The 19090-nt window shown below is 44.0% G+C and overlaps 1 protein-coding gene across 1 annotated transcript in view; it reads right to left on the bottom strand.

Annotated features, from left to right (window-relative positions):
- The window catches only part of IFTAP (intraflagellar transport associated protein), a 49047-nt gene that overhangs the window by 10678 nt on the left and 19279 nt on the right, over nt 1-19090 (bottom strand). The window contains 3 exon segments of the mRNA XM_053946791.1: nt 12550-12604; nt 13533-13604; nt 15147-15304. Coding sequence (XP_053802766.1) covers nt 12550-12604; nt 13533-13604; nt 15147-15304 — 285 coding nt within the window.

The raw sequence follows: 19090 nt of genomic DNA on the forward strand, positions 1-19090 counted from the left end.
TAAGCCACATCAAAAGGCAATCACAATGCGAACCAGTCCAGTTTACCGACTGGGCTAGGATAAAGATAGCCTGTGCAGAGTGGGCTCCTTCAGGTGCAGTCCAAGCTTTCCTGGTTAGGATCACCGGGCCAGAGGGGAATCAACAGAGGATATATAATCTGGTAAACCCCAAAGACGTACAGGCAATTGTCAAAGCGATCTCAGAGAAAGGGATCAACTCGGCTATGGTCTCCACCCTCGTGGAAGGCCTCTTTGGCAATGACGACTTGCTCCCCTTTGATATCAAACAAATAAGCCGCATGATACTCGGTGGTGCGGGAATGATCGTGTTTAAGCAGGAATGGGAAGATAATTGTACAAGAGCTCTAGCCCAGGCTTCCGGGGCGGGGCAGCCACTGCACGGCTCGAGCCTATCCAGGCTGCTGGGGAAACAAGACGAGATGGTTACACCTCAGCAACAAGCCGCACAGATGCGAGCTGAGGAAGTCAGGGCCACCACTCGAGCTGCTAGGGAGGCTATTCGGGCTGCCTCTCTGGTCGTGGCCAAGCCGTCACCGTGGTCCACTATAAGACAGGCAGAGAGCGAAAGCTTCACGCAGTTCGTAGACCGCCTGCAGGCGGCAGTAGACTCCTCTACCCTGCCTTCAGAGGCAAAGGGTCCCGTGGTAGCAGACTGCTTGCGTCAGCAATGCAACTCCGTCACCAAAGACATCCTGCGCTCCCTGCCAGCTGGGGCCAGCCTAGCCGACATGATCAGGCACGTCGTAAGAGAGGAACACCTAACACCCGTCCAAGCAGCCGTTCGCACCCTAACCAGTGCCATGGCGTGCTTCAAGTGCGGTCAGGCAGGCCACATTGCAGTGAGCTGTCCCCAGCCGGCACAGCAGTCCACGGCGGTGCCCCCACCTCAAGCACGCCCGAGAGGGCCCTGCTGGAGCTGTGGGAAGAAGGGGCATTTCGCTAAGGACTGCAGGTCCCAGCCTCAGGGAAACGGGAAAGGGAGGGGGCGCACTGGCCGCACTCAGCCTCCTCCCGCTGTGAATGCGAAGCGGCTCATTTATGTCAAACCCCAGTGGGGCGGGGGGCCCTCATACCCCATGCCCCCACAGGAGGCAGCCAGCTTCGCACCCCCACCAGCGACACAATCACAGAGCTTTGCAGTGCCGCCAGTGGCACCCTCGTACCCACCACCGCCACAAGCCGCGCCTGTGCCACAGGGCCAGCAGGGGACGCCCCAGAACGGAACCCCTGGGTGGCCTTGGCCATGAAAATAGGGAAGGAGCCCCTGAAGATGTGGGGGACATGCCGCCTTTATGGCAATCAGGATCCCCACGTCATAGGGCTTCAGTTCTGGGCGGACACGAGATCAGACTGCTCAGTTTTTCCCCAGGCTCTTTGGCCTCAGCATTGGCAATGTAAAGAGGTCCCCCCAGTGAACGGAGTGGAAGGGCCATCCCGGGCGTGGAAAAGCACCCAGCTGGTGGCTATAACACTCCACACGAAAAAGGGACCGGAACAGACGGTGGCAATCTACCCCTACATTCTACAAAGCTCTCCACCCTTGATAGGAAGGGATGTCCTCGCTATGTTAGGGGTCAGGATCACAAATTTATCCTGAGGGCCACTGCCGTACACCCACCGCTGCCAATCAGACTGACCTGGAAATCGTCAGACCCCATATGGGTCGAGCAGTGGCCCCTGTCAAAGCCTCGAATGGCAGCCTTGCTGGAACTGGTCAGCTGCGAGCTGCAGAAGGGTCACATAGAACCCTCCACCAGCCCGTGGAACACCCCTGTATTTGTAATCCCCAAAAGGTCCGGAGAGGGTCATTGCCTCATCCACGAGCTGAGGGAGGTGAACAGGGCAATCCAACCCATGGGTCCAGTTCAGACACTGCTGCCCACGAACTCAGCTATCCCCAAAGGGCAGCCATGCGCAGTGCTGGACATCAAGGACTGCTTCTTTTCAATACCCCTGCACGCTGAGGACAAGGAACGGTTCACCTTTTCCATTGTGTTCCCAAACGGCGAGCGACCTAACCTCCGCTTCCAATGGAAGGTGCTGCTGCAAGGTCTCGTGGACAGCCCGACCATATGCCAGATCACCGTGGACAGAGCACTGACGCCAGTCCGACAGTCCTACCCCACTGCGACCATCATTCAATACATGGATGACATCCTCATCGCTGCACCATCGGCGAGACAAGTGGATCACCTGGTGACTGCGATCACGGAAACTCTCCAGACCAATGGCTTTGAGATCGCGAACACGAAGATCAAGAGAGGACCCTGCGTGACCTTCCTGGGAGTGGGGATCACGGACTCCTACGTGACACCTCCCAAGGTGAAGGTCCGCCAAGACATCAAGACGCTCCATGACATGCAGCGCCTTGTGGGTTCTCTGCAGTGGCTCCGCAACATCATCCTGATTCCACCCGAGGTCATGGAACCCCTATATGACCTCCTGAAAGGAAAGCACCCCTGGGACCCCAAGGAGCTGACGCCGCAAGCAGCGAGCTCCCTCGACTTCATCGAGCACCAGATGTCTACTGGCACGCTTGCCAGGTGGGACCCAGATGCGCCACTCGATCTATACGTCCACTTCACACAAAAGGGAGGAGTGGGAGCGCTAGCCCAAGGACCTTCCGAAAAGTCCCGGCCAATCCAATGGGTGGTCCTCGGAAGACCAACTCGTGCGTTTTCCCCGGGAGACTCGCCCTGAGACACCTGGGAACCGAGCCGACAAGAATCCACCTCCCCTTTCGCAAATGGCCAACCACGGAGTCGACCGCAATATCGGAGCACCTGGCCCTTGCTCTCACCGGCTTCGGAGGAGAAATCTCCTACGCCACCAGGCCACCTTGGACTCAGCTGCTGACCATTGTCGATATAGACATGCCACCAAAGGTCGTGGACCGACCACAGCCGGGACTGACGGTCTTCACAGACGCTTCCTCCACAACTTCTACTGCAGCGGCAGTGTGGCAGGCAGGAGAGCAATGGCATTGCGTCAAAACAAGTGACCCCACACTGTCAGTGCAACAGTTGGAAGCAGCAGCAGTGGTCTTGGCGTGCGGACTCTTCCAAGACGAACACCTCAACATCGTAACGGACTCTATATTCGTGGCAAGGCTTTGCCTGGCCATGTCAGGACCAGGCGTGTCAACGCCGGCAGCGGCCTCAATGCTGGAGGAGGCGCTCTCCTCGCGACGGGGCACCGTGTCTGTCATTCACGTCAACAGCCACAACCCAGTCAAAGGCTTCTTCCAGACCAGCAATGACAAAGCGGACACCGCAGCAAAGGGAGTGTGGACACTGCAGGAAGCTCGGCAGCTGCACGAGTCGCTCCACATCGGAGCCAAAGCACTGGCGAAGAGATGCGGGATCTCGACCGTGGACGCAAAACATGTAGTGGCCACTTGCCCTCACTGCCAGAAGTCACCCCTGTGGACCAGTGGGGTCAACCCAAGAGGTCTCAAGGCCTCGGGAATCTGGCAGTCGGACTTCACCTTATGTCAACTGCTAAAGCCCCGAGCATGGCTTGCAGTGACGGTGGACACCTACAGCAGAGCGATCGTGGCCACACAGCACCCCAAAGCTAACTCTAAGGCCACGGTACAGCACTGGCTGACAGCTATGGCATGGCTTGGTATCCCCAAGCAAATCAAAACCGACAACGGTTCCAATTTCATTTCCAAACCAGTGCAAGAATTCACCTCGAAATGGGGCATCACCTTAGTACAAGGTATCCCGTATAACAGCACCGGGCAGGCCATAGTTGAGCGAGCAAACCAGACCCTGAAAGCTAAGCTAGAAGTATTGGCAAAGGCGGAGGGTTTTGCCAATTCCGTTCCCCCAGGGGACCAAGCGCGTATACTGGCAACAGCTTTGCTAGCACTGAATCAGTTCCCTAGAGGAGATGAGGCAGACAGTCCTGTTCGAAAGCACTGGGTCACCCAAGCCCTAGAGGAGGGCCCGCAGGTTGTAATCAAAAACGAGCTGGGCGAATGGGAACGGGGCTGGAGACTGGTGCTCACGGGACGAGGGTATGTGGTGGTTAAAAAAGAGGGCAAGATCAGGTGGTGCCCACTTAAGTCAATCAAGCCAGACCTTCAGAATGAGACTAACGAGAATTGCGAGTTTCTGTTTACAGGACATGCTCGTGGGTCGTCCCCATAACGCGTACATCCCAGTTCCAGAGGAAAGTGACGAACCACCGAAACGCCAGACAGCACCCAAGAGTCCTACACCGGTGAGACCCAGACAGCAACGGTGGCTTTGTGTGATCTTGCTATTAGGGCTCGTCGCCGAGGGGTGAGCCAACCCAGACTATTACCCCCATCAGCCGTTCAGGTGGGTCATGCAACATCTTTCAGGCGACAAGGTGTTCAAAGAAATCACCACAGCAGGCACCCCATCCTTCGTGTTCCATATCGCCGACCTGTTTCCAGGACGACCAAAAATACGACCCCAACACCCACACATCATGCACATGTACCTGTCCTACTGGTGTCCCGCCTCCAACCCTGGGAAGAAGTACTGTAACTACCCGGGGTGGGGATATTGCAGACACTGGGGCTGTGAAACCATTGTCACAGATGCCAGACCATCGGGAGAAGGGTGGAAACCACAGGAGCCCGATAGATTCTTGCAGTTCACCTGGGCACCTACCGGCTGTAAAAAGCCCGCCTTCAAGGGAGGGGTCTATAGCAACCATCATACACAACCCAAATATCGGAAGTGCACAGACTATAACATGACGGTTCTGCAGCCAGAACACCCTAGTTGGGCCACAGGCAGAACGTGGACGGTAGTTCTCAAGGGGCCAAAAGAGTGGGTGAATGTGCGAATTATCAGGCTCCAACCACCGGCACCCCGACCAGTAGGACCCAATAAGGTTATCAAGGATGTGCTGAAAGGGAGAAACATAACCCATCCCAAACCACTACCCACAAAGGCCACTGATATCCCGACCAGCCATGCGGATGCCTTCCAAATAGGCCACTTAGCCGAGTCGGACTCAGACCCAATCTTCCGTATGCTAGAGGCTACCTTTCTATCCTTGAACGAACCCAACCCGAACCTAACCAATTCCTGCTGGCTTTGCTACGATGTTAAACCTCCTTTCTACGAAGGAGTTGCTCTAGACACCCCCTTCAGTTACTCCACAGCCAAAGCCCCTCACCAGTGCAGATGGGACACTCCCCGTAGGGGAATCACCCTGAGTCAAGTCACAGGCCAGGGCAAATGCTTTGGCAATGCAGCCTTAGCAAAGCAGAAAGGCAACTTCTGCACCGAAGTCGTCAAGCCCAACAGAAAGGTCAACAAGTGGGCGGTCCCATCCGCATCTGGGATGTGGGTTTGTCAGAGATCTGGGGTGAGTCCTTGCGTGTTCCTTGCCAAGTTCAATGACGCTATTGACTTCTGTGTCCAAGTTCTGATTGTTCCTAGAGTCCTGTACCACTCAGACGAGGAGGTATACCACATCTTTGAAGAGCCCGGCCGACTCCACAAAAGAGAAATAATAACAGGAGTGACTATCGCAATGCTGCTCGGCCTGGGAGCAGCTGGCACAGCCACAGGTGTCTCGGCCCTCGCGACCTGACACCAAGGGCTTGCTCAGCTGCAAATGACCATCGATGAGGACCTACCAAGGATCAAGAAATCCATTTCCTTTCTAGAGAAATCAGTTTCCTCGCTTTCAGAGGTGGTCTTACAAAACAGGCAAGGACTGGACCTCTTGTTCATGCAGCAAGGAGGTCTGTGTGCCGCCTTGAAGGAGGAATGCTGCTTCTACGCGGACCACACAGGAGTCGTTAAAGACTCCATGGCAGAACTCCGAGATAGACTGGCTCAAAGAAAGAAAGACAGGGAAACCCAACAGAGCTGGTTCGAGTCCTGGTTCAATCAATCACCATGGCTCACCACTCTAATTTCCACCCTAATAGGTCCGCTAGCGATACTGCTTTTAACCTTCACATTCGGACCATGCTTGCTGAACAGGCTGGTCTCATTTGTTCAAGCTCGCCTAGAACGGGCCAACATCCTGTTTATAGGTCAGCAACAAATGCTGTGAACCAAAAACCGAGGACACTGCCAGTCGCAAAGGTTCTCTAAACTTCCCTTGCGAAGATTACTCAGGTTTACCAAAAACCCCTTTTCCCTTATCATATTATAACTTTGTACCTCACCTTAGTGCCTATGTTTATAACTACCTCATTCATTAGTAAAAAAGAGGGGGGGAGATGTGGTAGATAGGGACAGGCGAACGGAAAATCTCAGGATGTGACGGAAAGCAAGACCCTTCCCCCCCTTCTTCCTGCTATAGGTAATCAATCACCCCTGAAGCATGCAGACCCTCCTAACTCTGTAGTTTTCCACTCCTTACTAACCCTAGCCAGACCCACCATCCCCTTTTGACGTAGGAAAGCCCCCTTGACTATTTAACCCCACAAGATGAGATAATAAACGCCATTTGACCATCCACCACATTGGTGTCTGTGCATGTCAGTGGACTGAGTGACCTGGGGGAGGCCGGGTCGCCATGCTGTATCTTGGAACCAGGTCGCCCGCCTTCTCACCAGAAGGCGACAAAGGGGACCATATGTCTTGCAATTTAGTCAAAGGATTATGTAAATCTACCTACCATTTTTTTCAGCTGATACACAAGTTTCTTTACAGTTTTATACTGCATTTACATTTATCTTGTAATCTCAGAATAAATTTTCAAAGCACTGCTTAAATGTTACTTTAATGGAAGCAACAAGAGAGGACATAGATCCAGGGTGAAACAGATAGTGTCTATTTATCTCTACCTGCACAATTTTACCACAGTAGTGGAGTTATGGACCTCTCATTCCCCTGTAAACCTGCATTTGGAAATAAAGATTTCCTAGCTAGATCTTCATAAAAAATCCATGATCAAATTCTTAATTTCATTTTCTTCTGGGAATAGTGTACTATTTAAAAGCCAGCAGGGCTTCAAATTGCAAAGTAGAATGTTCTTTTTAAAACAGTTGAATTAGTTCCCTTGAGTATTTAATTTCTGGATTTTTGTCTCTTGTTTCGTGGTAAGTGGGTTTGTTTTCATCCCTATTCTCTTGGTTGCTTATGTCTGTCTCCAGCCATGTAAGTGCTTTCAGTCCTTGTTCTCAGCATAGCATCTGTTCAGACCAGTTATATGAGAAAACTTTCTGAAAAGGACAGTACAATCCACAGGCTATGTCTACACATGCTCTGCAGCTGCTTTTTTTCATCATTTGGGTCAAAAGTATTTATAGGACAGAAGGAAGATGTGAATGCTCATTTAAAGACAATGGCATCTTCCACTATTGTTTCAAACTGGCAACCTAGATCTACATCCTTACTAAAGTAAGGGAAGTCTGTACATCAAGACGTTTTTATCACCTACTGATATAAACACTGATTATTTCTGCACTAAGAGCTTTTCCCCCTCAACAGACCAATCTGCAGAGAGAAGATGAGGAGGAAGCACTGTTATGCAACAGCCTGGCAATGGCTCAGAAAGATAACTCTTAAGAATTAGGACAACAGAAGGAAATTTATTTTTGCTTTTAGCAAGAAGTGCTTGTCATACTCAGAATGTCAATTCCACTTTTTAAGGCTTGTTAGTAATGCAAACAATGTTTCAAATTCCCTTCAATCACCCTGTAAGAATGTAATCAACCTTTGTTTGCCAGTAGACATGCCAGAAATGAGCTTTGTCTCTATGCTGGCTGTGTGACAGCATATGAAAGTCTAATTGGTAAACACTGCTTTCCCTGATAATGTTTAATAGAGAAACCCCTTCAGTGAGAAAAAATTAGAGAGTTTTGACAGTCGTCCTTCTCAGTGGGGGCACCCAAAGGAACTCCAGGCCATTGTAAGTTCTAGCCAGTACCTCAAAGCTTGTTTAAGCTGCTGCTACAGTACTACTGGATGATCCTAATTAAGCTGCTAATTATGTTCTCAGTGGAGGTGACTAATTAGCAACAGGAGAGCCTTGGATACTGCCAACGGCACCATATATAGAGATAACTCAACAGGCAGTGATACCAAAAAAACGCAGAAGATATTTTGAAATGCACCTCTCATACCATGAAGAATCAACTCCCTGGATGATATGGCTGACAATTTTACTCAAGTCCAGCATACTTTAATAACAGCATATTTGGAAAGTGAACAACACTCTTTAGTCCCTCCCTACCACATCCCAGAAAGTGATTACTAAATCTGTCAACACTGCTGAGTTGGAGTTTTTTCCTTATTGTGTACCATCGACATCAATTTTGAGTACAGAAAAAAATAATCTACTGGCACAAGTTTGCTTTTAACTTTCAAGAGTGAGCAAGTTCAAAGTTTTGTCTATAACTTTACTGTAGCCAAATGATGCCCAGCTATATATACACTGACAGCTATATATACACTGACACAGGTTTTACCACTTTCAGACACTACATTTCACAAAAATGCTGTTGATGGGGAGTTGAGAAGAGAGTGATAACAAAAAAAGCTTAAAAGCTGAATTTTGCAGTCTCCCCTAATTCTCATGCTTCAGGCTGTTAGTCCCAAAGAGCTGCCTAGTGTGAAATCATCTCAAGGCAGTGTTAAATGGATTGCAGAGACTAGAGAAGAAAAACAAGAAAGGGATTCACCAGCTGGGGGGGAGCCCCATACTTCAAAAATTCCGCCTCATTTAACTCTGAATCCTCTTCCTCAACATGATTTTTCTGGATATAAGGATAGGCTCAAAATATAAATGGAGAGGCACAGATTATGAAAAATAACAGATGGTGATACAATTTGCCAAAAAAAAAAAATTAAATAATCAGTAGTTATGCTTGGCCTCAGCTTCAAAGTAACTGAGTCAATCAGGTTCTCCTCAGTCTCTGGGGGGGTTACAGACAACTGGGACCTTGAAAAGACAAGTTTGCAGTACTTCAGTGCCCCATGCTGGATTAGGATGAGACAATTATATCCTTGCCTATGAAGCCTCACCCACACATTTAATTGGTCCTGTTTTAATTTTCTCTTGTATTTAAACAATAGCACACTCAAGATCTCCAGACATTTTTTAACATATTTGGTACTTTACTCAAATATTACCTATTATTACCAAGCTACCCCTCAAGCCCTGCAGTAAGAAATTTGTACACAGTCCCGGAAAATCCTGTTGCCAAAACATAGGCACTAGGCAGCATCCATCCATCCCTGGAGAAAGCCTAATCATCTCTATTGTTGCCTTAAGCTCCTTACAGTTAGAGATTAAATTCAGGGAGAGTGATTACAGTACACCATGCCCACGCTGTCTCTACACGATGCATTAAGGCTGTGGTTTAGGGCAGCAATTTCACTTTGCCAATCATGGTTTATGGTGCTAAAGTCCCACAATGCAAAGCACTGCCCCCGTTTCAAGCTTTCAGCCCAGTGCTGTCAAACAAAAGCAGCTACAATGAATTTGCATACTGGCCAAATCTATGGGCTGCTTTTCCTACTCTGAAGAAGCAGTCACATTCATTCACACCTTAAAAGACACTGAACTTGCCAGATAAATTGGAAAAAAACCCTAAACCCCCCCCAAAATACCCAAAAAACATCACTAGAATGACTCTTCCAGGACATCTGCCAAACAGCACTGGTTGGATGGGATGTTTTAACACCTATTTTCTACCATGCTTCTCACACTGTCAGCTTTGAGCCAGTTGCCCTTAAGTGTGAATATTTATTGTATTAATGTACAGTTGCTAACTCAGCTAACTGATCTGCCCTTTAAAGCCAAGTGAAGCACAGAGATATTGAAATGCTGCCAAGAACAAGGAGAGATAAAGGCTTGTTGCAATTTACTAGCAAGGTATTTTTTACTGGGTAAAATAAACTATGATATTTTTAAGCTTGTTTTGACCATATGAAGTCTTAAATCAATCACTTGTTCTGACATAAGGTGGCGGCATTTAAAAAGGTCAACAACAGAATGTCTCTAATTTGTGTCACAATTTACCTCATTTATAAACTAACTGGAATTCTTCAGAATTATTCTTCTATTATGATATTCACTAGTGATATTGTTCTAGATTACTTTAACAGGCAATAGAAGTGACATAATTTTATATTTTAAATTGCGTTTTGTTGCTAAGGTTTCTACAGTACTAAGATTTTACCTCTCTTAGTATGAAGCTATTGAGTGGATTTTGACATGTAAGACAACTATCAAACCATAAGTGCTATTTTCTGCACTTAAGAGTCAAGGAGAAAATTTTTAGCCTAACTCAACCACTATCTTCAAAGACCCAGGCTGTGCATTTCCCAGGTATAAATTTGGATGCTGCTTACTCTCCTTGCAGCATTTAGAAGGAAAAATTAACTTCTGGCTAGGCATGTTTCAATGTTAGAAAATACAATCTAAAAGCCTAACGTTGTTAGTGAGCATTGTTGATATAGTCTTATTCTTCACTGAGGCAGTCTGCCTCAAATGAAGCGTGTTTTAAAGGGTTTTCCATATGTATGTGATTAACATTTACTCTTGGACACAAATATACAGAAATGACCCAAAAGCTGGAGAAAGGCAAGGTCTGTCACAGTACTGAATGCACTAAATTATCCTCAAGCTTAAGCAGAGTTCTTTTTCCTCACTGTTCTGCTTGGTAAAGCGTTGGGCTTTATTTTCATCAACCAATTTGTGGCCTGTTTGGAACTAGAGATATCTAACAATACTTTAATGAAATGGATATAGGCATTTCTCCTTTCATTATGACACAAGTGAAATGTGGGTTTGTGCTTCCACCAGTAAACTCCAGGGGTTTTTTAATAGGTAATGCCAGAATTTAAGTCATACACACAGAACAATGCCCTCCAAAGTGAAAAATGGGCACATTTGAACATTACACTAAAAAAAAAAAATCTTTGACATCTGTACCTGATCTGGGACTGCTGTTTTACTACCTCCTTTCTGAAAAGTTGGAGAAAGAATATTTGCCATAAACCTGACTTACATTGGTTTATTATTTTCTTGTGAGATACTGGAAGTCTTTAAGCCCTCAGACCTCACAGGAATTCAGGACACTCAGAAAGGAAAGATTAATCAAAACTTTACTGTTAGAGTGGAGAGATCTGCGGCATGGGTTTTCGCTCTCCCCGGCTGCACACGGCTCTTGGGAGCCCGGCTGTGGCGTAGCTTCCACGTGCTGCCGGGGTTTGCTGCCACGGGTTCCTGGACACAGCTCCGTGTCTCAGGCGCGTGGGCTGGCCAGCCGCTGTTACCGTGCGCTAGGGATCTGGTAAAGAGGTAAGAAATTTGTCATTTACTCCTTGCTTGGCAGGAACGGTTTATTGGTCACGTGGCGCGGTTCGATGGAAAGATGCAACCGCTCCCGGCACTCGCATGGGAGAAAACGGCGTCTGACTGCCGGCGGGATAGGGCTTTATGGAGGGGCGGAGCGAGAGGATCCACGGCCTGCCGGCCAATAGGGGCGGCTGCCGTGGCGGTGACGCCAGCAACAGCGACCAACCAGAGAACTCCGCAGGGGCGGGCACCGAGCCTCGGGCTGAGTGGGATCGTGTGGATTGGGGTGGCAGGCATGGGGTTTCCCGGGGCCGGACGGCGGGGTGGTTACAGGGGGAAGATCCGGCAGCAGGCAGCGTGGGGCCAGAAACCGCGGGGGGGAAACAACTCGGGGGAAGCGCGGGATTACAGAACTTGACTTACTTTAACATAAATTAAAAACCCTAATCTAAACCCAAACTCCAGGATGCAACAGAGATCAATCAAGTGGCAATAACTAAGAAACCAAGCATCAAAGCCCTGCAAGCTTCCGTCTGTGACCTCAGGTAAATCCCTTAATCTGTGTGGCCTGGTTTCCTTGTACAGTCACAGGTATAGATGAGGAAAATGAATTTAAACACTAAAAGGTTGTCACTTCTGGTTGGAATAAAGACCATACAAGGATGGACCTATGATAGACAAATAAGTATAGACATTAGCATTCCATTTACTTTTTGGAGGTGGAAGAGTTAAAATTATTATAGATGTACATAACAGTTCAAGACAACTCAAAATGCTCCTAATTGGAATTTTTAAAGAAGTTCACTGTGAATTCAAAATTAGTCTAATCTATTTTAAGCCCAGGATGAAGTTGTTTTAATAGGTAGGGACAGCCTTTTCATTAAATATTTACAGCACTGTCTCTTAGCACCCACATTACTTTACAAAAAACAACTTTTGTAATGACAGTAATTTCAATACAAAACAGAAATGCATTAATATGGAGAGATGTAGCTAACAAGAAGCTCTCTGCACTTCTAGAAAAGCTTGAAAAAAAATCTTCACCAGGACGAAGTACAATAAATATTCCCCTTAATTTATTGTTTCATTACCTCTTAGAGTGAGGAAATTAGTACTTCAGTTTGGGGAACTGGGGCAATGTGGGGAATTTTCAAGCAATAGAAGAACTGAGCACGATCATCTCTTTTAGGGGAGAAGCAGTTCTTTAATCAATGTTCACACACTTACATTCAAAGACAGAAAACGATGGTGAATACGAAGGGGGGAACCTACCATTGCACATCTCTTCATCTGTGTCTACATCTTCCAAGTTTAAGTATTTGTCCACCTGCCATGAAAACCCAAATCAGAAAATAGATAAAAGTATATCAGTTCCATTCCTTATAGTACAATCTAGAGCATAGCAAAAATGCATTAAATTGTCTACTTCATCTTCTCCATTTTCCCCTGCATTTTTCCAAGAAAGCATATGAGTTTTCTCTGAAAGGTGCAACCCAAAGGAAATACTTTTAGGTATAGTCAAAGTTTTACTGCCAAAATTGCCATGTATCAGCTTAAGTGATGGAAAGGAAGCTCAAGGTGTACAGTAACTTTCTCAGGGAGTTAGTGGGAAGATGGAGAAGTAAAATATTTTCATAGGAAAATGATGCATAATTTACTATGCAATTTTGCAAGCTCATTTCATATGGCACAAAGAGAATACATGCTGTAGGCAAACTAGAGCTTGATCCTTCACTAATGGTGAATTGATTAGGAAAAAAAAACCCTAAGAATTATTACATTGCTAATACTTCACCTGGGGCTTTACTCAACTGTTTTCTCAGGCTAATGTCCCTTGAACACGCTAAACTATTTAAAACATACCCAAAGACAAGACATTTTTCATTTCAGGTATCATTCTGAATGGATGCACAGGGTGAGAATGAAAGGTTTTTCCCAGCCTATCTGCAAATAGTGTTACCATGGAGGATTGACTACATGCCCTGAATTTTCTTCTGTGTTTTCATGAAGTAATTAAAGATGCTCTCAGATAATTTTTTTCCAACCTGGTTTGAAAACAGTCTCAAGACTTACATAACTTTTACAATTTAAAAGTACTCACTAACATTAGAAAAAAATTTGGACTGCTCTCATTCTTTTTCCCACAGATGGGAAATACATCAACAAATTGCAAGTAATTTGTAAACTAGTACAGGAAAAATCAGTCATGTTCTACTCATAATCCCCACTTTGAAGAAAATCAAAGAAAACCTCACCTTCACTCTTTCAGACAAACTGAGATTATTTGCATCCAAGACACCAGCTGTTGAGCTCTCACTCATCACTGTCTGTAGATAGATGGGCAGAAATACTTACATGCATGAAACAGAATCAAAATCACAACCAAAGCTCCTACTGATTTATACACAGTTCACAGAATCACAGAATGGGTAAGGTTGGAAGGCAGCACTGCAGGTCACCTTGTCCCTGCTCAAGAAGGGTCCCCTAGAACACATTCCTCAGCTCTATAGATGTTGTATATAAAAATTTTTAAGAAGTTAATGGAATGCTCCTGAAAACAGAACAGGTACGGTTAATTCTCCGAAAACCTACACAGGACCTGACTGAATCAATTGGAACAACAGTGCAAGTAATCATAGCATGTCTAAAAAGCAACATTTAGAATAGTAGCACTGTTTTCAATAGCAGTATTTTCCCCCTTTTCCTTTCTCAGGTCAGGCTTAAAGGTTACAGTGGTCAACTTAATGCATCATGGCCGCTTCCTGCTACTACACTGCAATTTTTCTGCAGCATTCTACTATTATTGTATTTGCTTCTTAAACTGCTAATGTGACAAAAATGTGCAGGCATGTCTGAAGCTTTTTCTTCTTTAAAAACAAAAACACACATAAAGGTTTATGGAAGTTCCATCGCATAAAAGATAATGGAAGTTGTATGTTGCTTTATGTGGCAGAAAGACAATTCAATGTGGCTAAAGTAAGAGACACAAAGACAAATTAATACCAATGGGGAAACAATACTTCTTATGAAAAAAATGGCAAAAAATATTGTCATTATTATTACAAAATCAACTGACAGAACATAATTGTTTTAAAAGCCTTGCTTGATTCTACCTCAAAGACATGTCCTAGCAAGGAGGAAAGTGGCAGCTTATGCTCTGAGGCCTGGCAGGCCCATCATTTCAAAGCACTCCAGTGTGTTACTCTGTGTATTTCATAAAAGGACCTGCTATTTCTTTTTTAATAAAAGTTTAATGAAGGGCAATTTTGAGTACAGACTAGATCACAGCCTAATTATTTGTTATTCGGGCAGGAAGGCAGAAGTTCTTAACAAGTTGACTCAGATTTCCATCTCCCTCCCTTCCAGATGATGTCTGTTTTTTTCTTGTCCCTACACATTAAATCCCTAATCCCTTATGTTTCAGAAGATCAAAAATGCCTCTGGCCTGTCTACTGTTTACTTCAGGCAGTAACATAGCTTCAGGAACACAGAACTCTGTACTTCCTAAAACCTACAAGAAACAAATAAATCTGTCCATGCTGGTGGCATCCATACTCTCAGGATTTTTTTTTCTTTTTTGCCAACCTCTACCACAAACTGCAGTCTCCAGTGAAAGCATTACTTAGCTCATTGCAGGGTGCCTTATTTGTTAGTCAGATTACGGCAGCTCTTCAGCAGGGCAAATGCCACTGCCAAACACAATCTCTGCAGGTGCCTCTCTAAGTATTTAACACTTAGGTAGCATTTTAAATATTTGCCTCACATAGGATAAATACCACTAGCCTCTAACATTTGGACAGTGTATCTCTCCATATTTTCATCTGTTTAAATGTGGTGCTTGTCCACATGGACAAATGTTAACTCATTACCTCCTTCTCATTTGGCATCCGTGGTGGAAATGACATCCACATTTCTTTGCTTCTTTCAGGCAAGCCATCCCGTTTATTTCTGTTTGGTAATTCAGAAGTAAAACTTCTTTTTCTTAAGGAGTCCACTTTACTTCCCTGAATTGTCTTTCCTTCTTTCTCTGCAAGCAGAATCACACCAGATCAGATAACATAATGCACAATTCAAGAAAAAGAAAAGCATGTATTTAATTACATTTAATATTGACTTTTTTACACATTAACTTTTCCTCTCATGAAAGCTTCCATGTACAACATATACATGTATTTTAAGTATAAAATAAAACTTTAGCATAAAACTTTACCAGACATTACCATAAAACTGAATATGCAGTTTGAACTTCAATTGCACAGAGTCTCACCTATTCCTCAATACAGAAGAATTCATTATCACAAAAGCTTATGCAAGATACAGAAAACTTCAGAAAATCAACCAAGAATATAAATACCCCAAAAAGCAAGACAGTAAGGTTACACCTTACTGCGTCTAGAAGCTGACTACTATGTACATGGAAGTATGGATTTCCAAACCCACACTGAATAGTTGGGTTTTTTTCCTTCAACCTGGCAAAAAATAAAGTAATCACAGCCAAAATAAAAATGCAGTACTTTTTATTTTAAAAGTCCCATTATCAAAAAAGGAGCAGTTATAGGTCAGTCAATTAAAATGAACTTCACACATGTTCTTAATGAAAAATAAATGCTCATTTAATTAAGCTTTTTGGGTTTAGTTTGAAAAATTTACTTTGCAACAATAAGAAACACTGTGCTGCATTTCTAAAGCCTAATTATGTATTATAAGCATTGAAGTAACTCTTGTGGAGAGTTTTAATGATGCCTTTGGGGTTGCTATGTTAAGCCATACAGCAAAGAATTATTAATCCCCTGGGACAGCTCTGTGCTGCAGTTCTGTGACACGCAGAAAGGGCTGGCAGGCTGGCCATAGCCTGAAGTACACACTCACAAGAGTCAGGGTTCATAGAAAGCAAACTGCACCACACCAGAGCAATCCAGCAAACACGTTTCAATGCTCAGATAACAGATGGATCTTCTGCGTAATTCCTAAGTCCCAGGTCTCTGTAACATCTTGCTTCTCCCTGCTTCTTTTGCAAGTGTTTTCCTAAAACAGTATTTGGATACGGCAGTATATATGAGCCATCACTTTTTTCCAACATACTCTCTTTTTAAGCCATGGAAATGAAGCAGTATTAGACATGAAACTCTCTTTTAAATTCTTGACTGGTAAAACGGTCACCCACTATTTGAAGATAATTTCATTGTCACCCTACTTTACAGGAAGAACTAGATGGCTAGCTCAAAAAATTTCCATCTTTTTTTACTTTAGCAGTAAAACACGATGGGCTTCCTGTTTTACCCTAAGAACTTGCAAGCTTTATCATAAAGACTGATAAGCCACAAAAAAAAAATTAATGTATTTTGGGGCAAATTTTTATTGGCAAATAACGCAGCCGAACATCTGCAGAGCAGCAGAGTACCAACAGGGTCTGAGGACCAACCCAGGGTCTCTCCTCAGGAGAATTTCTGTATGAGAAGTGATAAAAAAATTCTGGAAGCCATACACTTTTCTCACCAGACCAACAGAGAGACAAAAGAAATCATCACTGGAATGATCAGAAGCATAATTCATAGAGCCAACAGACTCTGAGTAAACATGATATTCCTACACTAGCCCATGCTTTTCTTGTATACCACTGTGGTCATTCTTCTGGGCTATAAATTGGATCATCCTTCTCAAAAATATAGTTTCTGAATTCTCCAGAGAAAATAATACCACTCTTAACATGAAAAGACCTATGATATATAGTTGGGCAGTTATAATTAGGCACACATATAAGCTGACAAACTTGTTTTATTAGGTTATATATTTTCTGGACACCTGAGCTATTGTCACAGCTAAAAAGCTAGATAGATTAAACGAGCTAGTAAGAAATCAACTGCATTCAGAGTATTTATGTGCCATTTACCAATCCCAGACTACAGCTTAGAAGCACTGTCCCTTTTCCTAAGAGATCAGTCATAAACTTTTGACAGAAACCTTTTTCTAGTTAAGACAATTGCAAACTTATTGGGTTAGAGAATATTAAACAATACATTCGATGAAACATTCAGCACTGCAATGTGATACTAGATTCATGACTGCTTGTGAAGAAAAATTCAGAAGAAAAATGTCTAAGCAACCCAAAGCAGCTGTTAAATGCAATCCTGTGGACAGAATATCAGCTATGCAACCATGTGCATAATGAGGCCATGCCATATGAATTAAAGGGGGGCAGGTGATTTAAACATTTTGCTGCCAGCCTTGAGCACAGTCCCTCAGGACCTGTAAGAGCCAACTTCAGCTGCCCAAAGCAACTCTTGACACCTACAGTCTCCCAATGCATTCACCACATAACTGGCCCCTTTGAAACAGTAACAGTAATGAACTTTAAAAATATTATTAAAAAAAAAACACACAAAAGTTGTTTTGAAGTTAAAGAAACTACAATCTGAAGACAAGCATCACAGCTGTATTTCTTTGATAGTGTTCTGAATTTCAACCACTTCTGTCCTTACTTTTTGAAGAGAAGGGGAAGAAGGAAAGATCACATTCAAGCCAGCAAGAGGATCACTCTGCCTTTCCCCTGACTAAGTGATAATGGACTCATTGATTCAGAGTCACAGCTCTCAACCTGCCAAGATCCTGTTGTAGAACACTGGCCTTCACAATATGTGATAAAAATCAAAAATAAGGGATACAAACACAACAAAATGTAGCAGAGGAAGAAAGCTGAAATGATATAAAGATTCACATATTTATTCTGCAGACAGATTCTGTCTCACTTTTTAGTCATTTCACTGTCAGTATCTTAAAAATGAAATAACAAGCCAACTTAGATCTCTAGAAAAGTACATCTGAGTCTCTCAAGAGCACTATCCATCATAATTGAGTATCACTACAAGTATGGTGCAGATTTCAGAAACATGTTTCAATCAAAAAGGATATCCGACTTGATAAATTTTTTTCTCTCCTGCTATCTATCCTCTATATTGCCTAAAATTCTCTTTGTCTTCCAATTTGGATGGGAATTTTTTGAGAATGTCTAGTGATTACCACATATTTCAAAGAGTAATGGAGTCACTTATCACAAAACCAAAGAAGAGAGCTATCTGTATTATCAGGAAAAACTTACTGTCAGTGAAATCTCTCAGATGACATAGCAGCCTCAGAAGAATGATAAAATTCTCATGGTCTGAAGCATTTCAAAGCCAGACCAGACATAGGAACCAAAAACATACCATAGAATACCTGGCTTGGGATAATACACTGGACAAAACAATTCAAACTAACAAGTATTTCCCACTTTTTTCAATTGGATTAACTCATTTCAAAAATAAAAACTTGTTGAGATTTAAAAACAGGCCCCTTTAGCTATAAAACAACACCACCAAGAACAACAACAACAAATACAGCAAAGCTACTATTTTAAGTTCCGGTTTACTTTTTTGTCCTCAAATCCTGGACTGAGGGCCAGCAGAAGGCCTATGAATCCCTTAAATCTCTTCCAAGTTATGCTTTGATTGAAAACCTGGAATTCAAATATTACAGTGACTTTCTCCAGGACCGCTGAACAAAAAAAAAAAAAAAAAAAAATTTACTCACAGTACAATAATAACTGTCTTGAGCAGAGATAACAAATACAAATGTCATGTTCATTCACTTTCTCCATTCTTCAAACACACCATCAGCAAACATTTTAAAACAAGAAAAAAGGCTGTCACTGAAATGTTTCCATAAAATATCACTTCGACATGTTCACAATTGCATTCATTTACCCTAAATTACAAGCATTCATTTACCCTAAATTACAAGCCAAATACTACTGCATTCATTTACCCTAAATTACAAG

Source organism: Vidua chalybeata, chromosome 6, assembly GCF_026979565.1.
Source record: "Vidua chalybeata isolate OUT-0048 chromosome 6, bVidCha1 merged haplotype, whole genome shotgun sequence".
NCBI lineage: Eukaryota > Metazoa > Chordata > Aves > Passeriformes > Viduidae > Vidua > Vidua chalybeata.